Genomic DNA, 12,500 nt, shown 5'->3' with positions numbered 1-12,500 from the left:
TTAATAGCACGAGAACAAGCATGATTAAACCAAGGCTTTTTAGCATGAGGAGTAGAGAAAGAACGTGGAATGTATGCCTCCATTCCAGAGACAATCACCTCTGAGATGCGCTGGCCACACACAGAGGGGTCTCTCTCGTGGAAGCAGTAATCATTCCACGGGAAATCGGAAAAGTACATTCTCAGGTTGTCTCACCGAGCTGAAGCAAAATGACAGAAACATCGCCTCTTCGGTGGGTCCAGAGGATGTACAGGAGCAATAGGACAGGAAACAGAAAGATTATGATCAGAGGAGCCCAACGGAGAGAACAGTTTGACTGAGTAAGCAGAAGGATTAGAGGTAAGGAAGAGTTCTAGAATGTTGGGCCTTTCTCCAAGACGGTCGGGAATACGTGTAGGATACTGAACCAACTGCTCTAGGTTGTTGAGGAGAGCAAGGTTGTAGGCTTGTTCACCAGGCTGGTCAGTGAAAGAGAATGAAAGCCAAAGCTGGTGGTGAACATTGAAATCTCCCAAGATGAAGATTTCAGCGAAGGGAAAGTGAGTCAAGATTAGGATTAGGGGAGTGAGATCAGAAGGAGGGCAGGACCCAGAGCAGGGAGGGGCGTTAATCTCTGGTGAGGTCACTAGTCAGGTCAGTAGCTTGGAGGGTGAGTACAATAGTCTGGTAAGGGATATTAAACTAGGGCAGCAACAGTTTATACCTCACAGGGAAGTCAGGTCAACAGGTAATTACCCGCGATGGATGGCAGACAGGCTAAAAACTGAAATAGGAAGAAAAAAAAGGACTATATGTTAGAATCAAGAGAAGGGGAGACTCACCTACGGGACAGTTACAACGACTTAGCTAGAACAGTAAAGAAGAACACGCGTGTAGCAAAACGTAATTATGAGCAAAGGCCAATCCAAAGGGTTTCTTTCAACTTTATAAGACCAAGGTTAGGGATAAGATAGGACCGGTTAAGTCAGGAGAATCACTGATAAACACAGATGAGGAAATGAGTGAGGCGATAAATAGATATTTCTTAACTGTATATACCGAAGAAGGATTAGACGATATACCTCAAGGAGAACAGATCTTCAGGGGAGAAGAGGTGGAAAGATTAACCGTCATGAACGTAAGTAGGGAGGTCGTGATTAGATAGATAGATAGACTCAAAGTTACTAAGGCGCCAGTGCCAGATGAAATTTTTCCCAGGGTATTAAAAGAATGTAAAGCTGAAATCAGTGGGCAGCTAACAGAAGTTTTTAGGAAGTCGCTACACAATAGGGTGGTGCCTGTTTCATAGAGGCAAGCACACGTTATTCCAATCTTTAAGAAGGGAGACAAATCTTCTATGCAAAACTATAGGCCGATCAGTTTGACGTCAGTTATAGGTAAAATGCTTGATTCAATAATAGCAGATAGTATTAGGGACCATATTGACAGACATAATTTAATACACGACTCACAGCATGGGTTTAGGAAAGTCGGGCCTCACTAATCTTTTTATCCTTTTACAATAGAGTATACAAGGCAGCTGACAATGATGAGAGTTACGATGAAGTTTATCTTGATTTTAGTAAGGTCTTCGATAAGGTACTTCACCAGAGACTGTTAAATAAAGTCAGGGCTCATGGAATAGGAGGGAAGGTTTATGATTGGACTAGGGCGTGGATTTGCGACAGGAAACAGAGGGTTACCATTAACGGTAAAAAATCCGAATGGGATAATGTTACCAGTGGGGTTCCCCAAGGATCAGTTTTAGGCCCGCTTTTATTCATTATCTACATCAATGAACAGACAATGGGATAACTTGTGACATAGTTAAATTTGCGGATGACACTAAAATAGGAGACACAATTAGGACAAGGGAGGATGCTAGAGCACTGCAGGAGGATCTCAACAAACTGTCAGCTTGGTCAGATAAATGGCAGATGGATTTTAGCATCACCAAGTGTAGCGTGCTAAGTGTAGGAACACGCAACCCATTACACGGGCATAGTTTAGACTCCACAGCAATAGGCAGATCAGAGTGTGAAAGGGATTTTGGAGTGTAAATGAACTCTAATCTAAAACTAAGGAGGCAATGTATTAGTGCGAGGAATAGGGCTAACAGGGTATTAGGCTTTATTAACAGGACGGTAGCCAACAAAAGTGCAGAGGTCATCCTCAGACTCTATTTAGCGTTAGTTAGGCCACACTTAGATTATGCTGTCCAGTTTTGGTGCCCACACTACAGAATGGATATCAACTTGCTAGAATCAGCTCAGAGGAGGATGACCAAGATGATTCAGGGACTGAGGATCCTCCCATATCAAGATAGGCTGAAACATCTCAATTTATATTCACTTGACAAACGAAGAGTGTGGGGAGATCTGATAGAATTATTGAAATGGGTGAAGGGTTACAACAATGGCGATATAAGTAAAGTACTGAGAATTAGCCAGCAGGATAGAACACGCAGTAATGGATTTAAATTAGAAAAGTATAGATTTAGGAGGCAAACAGGCAAGCATTGGTTTAGTAATAGAGTGGTGGGGGAATGGAATAGACTCGGCAATCACATAGTGTATGCGGAGACGATAGCTTGTTTTAAGAGTAGACTGGATAGCTACATGGAGGAGGATGACAGGTGGTAGTGGGGGGGGGGGGGGATCTGGAGCTGCCCGATGTAGGCCACTAGGCCTCTTGCTGTCTCCCCATGCTCTTATGTTCTTCTTATGTTCTTATGTTCAAATGCTTGATCCATGTACCCTCTGCCGCTCCTAACCCCACACTGCTCCTCACCAACCATACAATCTGCCCCCCATCGGTCCCTATCAATCAATACAATACAATCAATCAATACAATAATATAAAAAAAAAACGTAAGTCACTGCTCTTATAAAGAGTCAAGAGAAGTGGTCAAAAGAGAGGTCAATTTCGGTTGGCGAGGTGTCCTGGTACTCTCCTCTTGAAGGAGTTCAAGTCATAGGCAGAAGGAAATACAGATGAAGGAAGATTGTTCCAGAGTTTACCATCGTGAGGGATGAAAGAGTGAAGATGCTGGTTAACTCCTCCATGAGGGATTTGGACACTATTGGAATGAGCTTGAGTCATGTGGTGTGGGGCCGCGAGGGGTCAACACGACGGTGGAATTTAAGAGGTAGAAGACTTGATGAGAGGAAGAGCCTCTTGACTCTACTCTACATAAAAGAGGTGTAGTCTATGTGTGTAGCCCCCGACACGTGAGATGCATACTCCATACGAGGACGGACAAGGCCCCTGTATATGGAGGGGAGCTGTGCGGGGGAAAAGAACTGGCGGGTGGAGAGGTGTCTTGATACACTCTTCTTGAAAGAGGTCAAGTCATGGGCAGGAGGAAATACAGACGAAGGAAGAATGTTCCAGAGTTTACCACTGAAGGGGATGAAAGAATGGAGATGCTGGTTAACTCTTGCATAAGGGGTTTGGACAGTATAGGGATGAGCATGAGTAGAAAGTCGTGTGCAGCGGGGCCGCGGGAGGGGGTGAGGCATGCAGTTAGCAATTTCAGAAGAGCAGTCAGTATGAAAATATCGATAGAAGATAAAGAGATGCAACATGGCGGCGAAATTTAAGAGGTAAAAGGCTGTCAGTAAGAGGAGGAAAGTTGATGAGACGAAGAGCCATTTACTCCACTCTGTCCAGAAGAGCTGTGTGAGTGGAGCCTCCACCTCACATACACACACACACACATACACACACACGTGAGATCCACACTCCATACGAGGGCGGAAAAGTCCCCAATATTGGAAGCATCTGTGCGGGGGAGAAGAACTGGCGGAGACGATACAGAACGCCCAACCTCGAGGAAGCTGATTTAGTAATAGAAAGGATGTAAAGTTTCCAGTTGAGATTTTAAGCTAAGGATAGACCGAGGATATTAAAGGCGTCTTCCATTTGACACAAAACCCGGAACCAGGTTCGGCTTTAAAGCCAGACCCTGGTCCGGGTTTTCGCGCCGTAAATGGAACGTATTTAGGCGGATATGTAAACAAACATTCTTCCTCTTCTTCTTTTGACCTGTCCTCCTCCTCTCGGGCGTCTCTCCTGTTTATTCACACACTTTTCCTTTCAATTGTGCTGTGTAGCTTAATTTTTCTTCACTGCAATACACTATCACACTTTACTTTTCAGTTTGTTGCTGGAATAACTTACTGACATTGCTTATCCGTGCACTTATTCAAGCATTTGTGCCCTTTTTCCCAGCACTGCATCTCCATCCAACACGTACCGTGCGATGGCCCCGTTGTCCCCCTCCAGCCTCTTAGCCCACTCCTCCCTGGTGCTACTAATAACTCCCCTCTCTGCCTCTCATAGTTGCTACATTCTACTATTAGGTGTTCCACTGATTCTTTCTCCCCTGTCCTACAACTACAGTTTTGGCTTCCCCCTTCCCTATTCCTGCCATTTAGCTGCGGGGTTCTCGTTCTTGCTTTAAACATCAGCTTGTTCCCCCAGTCTCCTACATGCCAGTCTATTCCCTATAGTTTGTGTCTTGCTGTACCATCTTAATGTCGACTCTTATACTCTAAAATTCATAGGCCCAGCCTAGGCAGATGGCACACCACCTGTTCATCTTCCCTTTTTTTTTTTACAACAAAGAAGGCAGCTCAAGGGCACAAAAAAAGAAAACAATAAAAAAAAGCCCGCTACTCGCTGCTCCCAAAAAATAATTAAAAGAGGTGGCCGAAAGAAAGATCAATTTCGGGAGGAGAGGTGTCCTGATACCCTATCAGGCTGATGGATAAATGGGTTTTCCGGGAAAGCAAACTCTTTCAACTTAGACATTAGATACTTGCCTGTGTCCCAGGGTAATAGGTTCTCACTTGACGCAGGCTTAAGGGCCAGAGACAAATAAGCGCTGATGAGCAACACACTTGTGAGACCAACACTAGCATGCTGCTCCACGGTGTGGGATCCTTACACACACACACAAAAACATTTATAAGTTAGCACTAATCAACACCAAGGTGGTTCGGTTCATTATAAACAATGAACTTGAACACCAGGCATCATAACAAATCAAACAACAGATTAATATGTAACCTCTTCACATGTGCAGACAAGCACATGTCGTGCCGTTCATGGGCACTCTTTTTAATTAATTATGTAGGTTCATTATACCTCAAAGTAGAATTAATTATTGATCATTTAAACCACAGAGTAAAATTAGTAGTTTATTCGCCCAGTCTTATAAGGCACCATTATCGCACACAGGATCATCACCTGTCCAAGTAATATAGGTAACACGACTTTAAGATAGTTTCTTGAGGTAATTATTGTTTAGAGATTCTGATGGTGAACTAAGGGTCATAGGACAGGGTCCACTTATTAGAGGTTAGCTTACGTATCTTGCATCATTAATTACATTTGTAAATACCATGAATACAGGTTAACATAAACACCTTAAACTAACATGCACACATGGCAATAAGTAGCACCAACATAATAACTGTTTCCACCCACACGGGGAAACACAGACCCCACCATTCCACACCTTAAGTCCTAACTAAAACTAGTGAGTGTATGCGCTTATCCATTGTTACCCCTGAGAACGACACACATACCACCCTTTTGGCCTTCTCCTTCCTTCCTCTCTTCACACACCCTGCCACAGGCAATCCCCCACAACGCAGCTTCAAAAGTGTTTACTGCTGCATGTTGGCCTTGGTCTGGACGACGCCCAGCTTTCCATCTGTCAGGCTTGCCTTTGGCGCACCTGAAAGGGGCGATGTCGCTCGTGAGAATCCAGTCTCGGTTATAATATTATAGCCAAAGTGAGTTGAACACCGTGAACAGTTCTTTCCTCACCTGAAAGGGGCGATGTCGCTCGTGAGAATGAGCTCGCTCCCACAACCTAGTGCGAGGAAGGGGCGTTAGTCTCGGCCCCAAAATGCCTTGGTGTGACGTCACGGAGTGACAAGCTGACCGCAGGTTAGGCCTGCTTGAGACCTGAGATTTCCTTGGTAGGCCTCCAATATCAATATAAGGTCACTGGTATTTTATTTCCTTTATACATATTTACCGTTCTCCCACAATAATTAAAAGAAGGCAGATTAACCACTTTTGGCAACGATACCCTGTTTTGACCCCTGACACCTCTGAATTTTGTTGACACTACAGATTGTAGGGGAGATATGGGAGCACAACAGGCCTCTTTGTTTCAGCCCCCATCTCTTCCCTCTCGCTCTCTCTCTCTCTCTCTCTCTCAAACTTCTCTCTGTCTCTCTCTCTCTCTCTCTCTCTCTCTCTCTCTCTCTCTCTCTCTCTCTCTCTCTCTCATGAGAAACCCACATACATATATAACTGGTTGCGCAAACACCCCAGGTTAACTCTATTTACATGGGGAAAAATACCATTACCATTGTAGTACATTTCGGGCCATTACACACACACTTAAAATTCTGTACAAGATCACATACACTTACATTGACATTGACCCACACACATACTTACAGGACGCAAACAGTCAGCGTACTCGGAACACACTCAGCCAAAAATACCAAACATATCACACAAACACTGACACATGTACGGACTCATACTTTACACGCACCACACGTGACTGGAACAGCCTCCCCCTACAGACTTTAGATTGCGGTACAATAGACTCATTCAGAAAACAAATACACACTCACTTGTTACAACACACCAAGACTAACTAGTAGTACACCTATTCATTTCCCTTCCCTACACACTCGGCACCCCAGTTCCCCCAGCAGCCAACACAAATATCCGTGTTATGCACCTGTACTGGTGCCCTGTGCATTACTTGTCAAGATCAAGACAACACACAGCTTATCAAATGCCTCCACCCTTACCTAATGATACCACTGCTGAACTATAACTCCCTCATTCACTCACGACAAATAGGGTCATAAAAATCAAGATCAATTCTATCCTCCGGCATAAGAAAATAAAGCAAAACAACTGTACAAATGCATTTATTTAACTAATAAAAACATTGAGCACAATTATCAACAGGTACATTTTTTTTTCTTATTACACAGATTAATCAAGAAAGAAACTGAATTTCAAGACATTGCTGGGTTCCCAGGTGTGATTGAGGACATTGATGGAACACGTTGACACGGAATTAAAAAATACACGAAACTATTAATAATGATTATCATAACTGGGTACATGTTAACTTTACAGTTTTGACTCACTCTAAGATCAGAAGAAACTAATAATGACACCTGCAGAGTTTGTGACTTGAGCAAGTTGATAAATCCTGCCAGGAGGTACTCAGGATGAAAGGGGGCCCTGCATGGAGACTTGTCCGGAGGGACCCTCGGACTTAGCGTTGTAGAGTGGGTGAGGCGACACACACCCCAGCATATGCCACCTTTGATAGATGACTGTATATTGATAATCCAAATTGGATACTTTCTACAACAATTGGAATACTATTCATGCCTTCAAATTATACCTCGGCAACAAAAATATGATGGATAATAATTTTAAACAAAACTCGTCATTTAGGAAACTTAACCTATTTGGACCTATAGCCGCAGTATTAGTTATCTTGTACTTATCTTGAACCCGCGACCAGCGTGACGGGAGAGCCACTCCTTACCGAGTCGGCCAAAGAGTTACCCCATTCGCCAAGTGGGTTATGGGATTCTCCCTTATCAGGCCTAGTGGTAAATCTTAAGAACTACCACTCCACCCCCTCCACCACCCCAGCCCCCCCTACCCCCCAAGACAAACCTGGGGACCTGTGGGGAACCGGGGTATTGGGGGGGGAGCCCATATCACTGAAAAATGGCCTTCTAAAATTTCCCTAGAAAAATCCCTAAATCAGGAAAAATTCCCAAGTTTCGAAAGTAAGGAAAGTCCCTAACGCATACTCTTGTAGTCTATTCCAATGTGACCTAGCATTCAATCTGTTGACGAGTGTCAGGCGTGTCATCAGATAGTGGGCATACTGCCCCCCCCCCCCCTCCCCCCACCGCCGCCCTCCCAGTCCCGCGGCGCGTAGGTTTTGACGGGCCACGCCACATGTCATATATATATTTAATCTTCTCCAACCGAACTTTATGACCTGCGCGCACTGATTTAGGAACTAGTTTGTAGGGTGCACTGCAAGGCAGGTATGAGGCTCAGTCTGTGTATAGAGGCGGTTGTGAAACAATAACAATGGACTTAGAAAATCCGAGCCACCTAACTCTATAATTAAAGAGGCTTGCCCCCCTGGCCCCTCCCCAAGGTAAAACGTATACGAAAATGCATTATAATAATAATTCTTTCACGTGCTAAATTACTACGAATATTGGTTTGGAGTGGTTATTCTTAAGTTTTGCCCAATTGATTACCATTTAGATATAATATTGAACTGTTACTGCTTCACTCATTGATAATCTAACCTAACTGGTATTTTTTTGTGATATCAGTGACCCAAATAACACAGTCACTGAAACAAACGATTCATCTTTACATTAGGCATAAATGGGGGTTACCAATGATGATGAAAATTAACTGGGTAGGTAATGATAAATAATAAATCAACATGTATCGGCAGTAAACACGTCAGTCACTGTAAGGTAAAGGTGAAGTTGGGGGCATATGCTATAGCAGCGCGTGGCCTCGGTGCTCATCTCCGTCGCATTGGCCCTTGAGCCTGTGGTGGGAGGGAGCCCATTACCCCTGTACACAGCGCCAATGTGACACCCGGATATGTGCTGTTCTGTATAAAACACAGCCGTCGCGTTTCACTCCCCTCCCTCGCCCGGCCACAAAACCCTTACCCCGCCATACATATATGGCTCTCCACACATCTATTCATCCAACTGTTTTCGTTTAAAGCCACTACAGGCCTCTTGCTGGGCCCGAAATTAAAATTTCAACCCCCCGCCCACTGCACCACTTTTAACTTACTATTCATGGTTTTCGGCACATATCTATGGGTAAGTATGTAACTGGCTACAGTACCTACAATATCGGATCACCAGGCACCACCTGGATGCAGTGGTTGTAGCAAAAAATACCCAAATATGGGAAATAAGGCATGCAAATGGCGGCGGCGGCGATAGTCTTGGTCCTGGCCTGGGTTTTGGGTCGAAAGTGATCTGGCTAACCCTGCTCGGCAGTGGGGTCCCTCCGGGTCACCCAGATCCTCTAAAATGGATGCAGGCTGCGGCGTCAGCTGATAGGTTCCGCTAAATGGAACACGCCAGATCACGACCCAGAAACGGGTTACGCTAAATGGAAGACGCTATTAGTGTTGAAGAAGGTGACAGCTGAGTGTTGTCGAAGAATAGGGAATAGGTGTCTGGAAGATTGTGTCGAGTTGATAGGTGGAGAAATTGGGTTTTTGAGGCATTAAAGGACACAAGGTTCCTTTTACCCCAATCGGAAATGATAGCAAGGTCTAGGGTTAAGCGTTCTGCCGCCTCCAGTCTGGAGTCATTCTATACGTTGTTTCATGTTATCTGTCCACTCACAGCGTCAATCTCCATGGGTGTGGCACCTGCGCATTGTAGCTCATGATTGGGTGAAAATTATCATGTCCGATATCGTTGGCCACGTGCGATTAATGGTCAAACTTTCGTCAGTAATATATATGAATGTTTTTATGTACAAAGAAACCATGACACGTCCTTATGTACATCCCAAACACGCCGATCTGCATCGATAACACACCATACAGGCACACGAAAGACAAGCTTGTGTCAGACAGCGAAGGCAGATCATACGCGAACTAACAACAGGCTTAAAATAATAACCTTTATTTCATTCAAGATACAGAAATATACACCAGGTTCCTTAAGTGTAAGAAAAATGTTCTTTAATAATTCCTTGCATGTAAATCACGTGGCTAATACTTGACGCAGCAAGAAACATTACTAATGTGAGGCTTGGCTATTTCCATCGTGTGCTGTACGGCATAGTAGCGAGGCACATCGGCATGTTTGCGATTTATATGCCAAGGTGTGATGTTTTTTGTATACGTAAACATTCAAACATATCCTTGCAAATAAGGAATGAATATTTATCGCCACAGTTGCTTTTCCCTCCATCACGAGGCAGCAATGCGCGTGTGCCACGCCCACACTCGCGAGTGGACGGATGGACCAAACCCGACTACAGCAGAAGTGGCAGCAGCAGTGCCACTGGCACTGACATTGTCACTGTTATCCCCGCCACTATTGATGCTGTTACTGCCGCTGATAAAAGGCTCATTACCTTTGGGATTGTTAATGACCAATATTACTATTATTAGATCATTATTATTATTATTATCATTATGATTATTATTATTATTATTATTATTATTATTATTATTATTATTATTATTATTATTATTATTATTATTATTATTATTATTATTATTATTATTATTATTATTATTATTATTATTATTATTATTATTATTATTATTATTATCATTACAATTATTACCAGTAATATTCCGTAAACTATTACAATAATTCTTTCCCCTCTGAAGCTTCTCTTGAGGGAAGTTGTCGTGTTCGTCGTCAGTAATTATTGATACATTTAATGTGTTTTGGACGGTGAATATTAACGGTGGTGTGTGTTTGTCTCCCCGACACACACACACACACACACACACACACACACACACACACACACACACACACACACACACACAGGAGCTCATCACCGCCGTAGAGGCAGGAGACGAGGTCAAGGTCAGGGACGTCCTCGCCAGGGGAGGAGACCCCAAGGTGATCACCCCCACTACCTTTGGTGTATCGTGGTGCCTGGTGGCAGTTGCTGCCCGCCATGGCCGCGCCCACCTCCTGCCCTGCCTGCTGGGGGCGGGGCTCAGCGTGGAGGGCAGCGGCACTGACGACCAAACACCACTGATGCTGGCTGCCACTAATAACCACAAGACGACGGTAAAGAAGCTGCTCAGCCTTGGTGCCGACCCGCTGGCTGTTGACAATGGAGGTGAGTGGGTGTGGTGGTGGTGGTGATTTTTAAGGTGGTGGTGGTGCTGGTAGTAGTGGTGGTGGTGGTATGGTGGTTAAGGTGGTTTGGCCCTGCTTGGATGTTTGGATAGTTAAAAGAGAGAAAGAAGGGGGGATAGGGTAGGATAAAGTTGGAGGAAATTGGAAGGAAGTAGGAGAGATAAAAGGTGGCGGGCTGTCCGCCTTGCTTTGTACATGTTTTATATCTATCTAGGTGTGTAGGTACTGACGTCTATGGCTTTGGTCTTGGATTTGAGTATATTTTTTTCCTGGCGTTATGTTGTGTATTTGTTTTCAGGTGTTCCTCTGTCTAGGATATTTCTTTGTTTCCTAAACCATGAGTGTTTTTTCTGTCTTTCATAGTTGCCTTTGAGGTTCGTAAAATGGTGATCCTGAAGTGCTCTCGTTTTGGTGAAGATTTTGTCGGCTTGTGTGTGAAAAGTGTAGTTTATTGGTTCTATTCCTGCTTCTTCATGTAGTGTTTCTGTATTCTTTGTGTATGGGTGTCTTTCGTTGAATGCAAATCGGAGGGCTTGGCTTTGTATCCGTCGTAGTTTCATTTTGTTTGTGTCGCTTGTTGTTACTAATGGGATGATGGGGTATTGAATTAGTGGTAATATAAATGCTTCTATAATGCGCAGCTTGATGTGAGTTGGTGTGTTATTAAATCTTTGTAAATCCGTTATGGCTTCTATTCCTCTGATTCTGTTTTCTGCTACGTGTTTCCCTATGCCTGTACGCGTCATGGATAGTCCCAGAACGTTTCCTCTTTCTGAGTATTTTATAGCCGATCCTTCTATTGTTATTTCATGCTTCTTTGATACTGCTAGTGGTATTATTTTAAACTTGTCTTTGTTAGTCTTTCCACTTTTTCTCGTAGTTTATTTATTTAATCTCATTCCGTGTCCTGTTATCCATTAATGCTCGTAATTTGCCTGCATGGCAAGTTATCTGTGTTATGTCGTCTGCGTACTGTATGTTAACACTACAAGCACCGAGGGGGGGCAGATGTGGCCCCCCCTGAGCCACTTCTATCAAAACGATACACTTTTTTATTATTATCAAGTGTAAAAGAAAAACAGTCCTACAGATAAACGCAGAAAATACCCAAGATTAACAAGTGATATCAATAAGAAGCATATGAATCTTCGTTATTTTGCTACACACGAATATTTCGAGAAACTGACGCCAATCATTTTGAAACACAGTCGATACATTATGGAACGAGCGGAAACGGCTGCCGACTGCCAGATGTACAATAACCTGTACGATACCATGATACTATTACTGTTACACTATATATACCTGTCTTGTATGCTGCATGTTTTGCATTTATTGTTTATAAAGCTTTGGCTGATACACTAAACAGACCAACAAACAAACTGGCTGTGTTTACTATAATGAAAGAAACGCCGAAATTCGCCGTTGTAGCGTGCGTTCGTATGTGAGTGTGTATGCATGCGTTCTAGCGTGTCAACGGCGGCGGCCGGCGACAAAAGCTCGTAGCCTCGTCTTGAATGAAGTTTGGTACATACAATACTTATTTTGGCCTTACCA

The 12,500-nt window shown here is 43.7% G+C and overlaps 1 protein-coding gene across 1 annotated transcript in view; it reads left to right on the top strand.

Moving 5' to 3' along the window:
- Positions 1-12,500, top strand: part of LOC126990570 (ankyrin repeat domain-containing protein 65-like) — a 172,917-nt gene that overhangs the window by 87,745 nt on the left and 72,672 nt on the right. The window contains exon 5 of the mRNA XM_050849181.1: positions 10,623-10,923. Within this exon, the coding sequence (XP_050705138.1) occupies positions 10,623-10,923 (301 nt within the window). The remainder of the gene's footprint in view (positions 1-10,622; positions 10,924-12,500) is intronic.

The sequence above is a fragment of the Eriocheir sinensis genome, unplaced genomic scaffold, assembly GCF_024679095.1.
Source record: "Eriocheir sinensis breed Jianghai 21 unplaced genomic scaffold, ASM2467909v1 Scaffold177, whole genome shotgun sequence".
In the NCBI taxonomy this organism is placed as follows: Eukaryota; Metazoa; Arthropoda; class Malacostraca; order Decapoda; family Varunidae; genus Eriocheir; species Eriocheir sinensis.
This window is presented reverse-complemented; position numbering and strand designations above follow the sequence as displayed.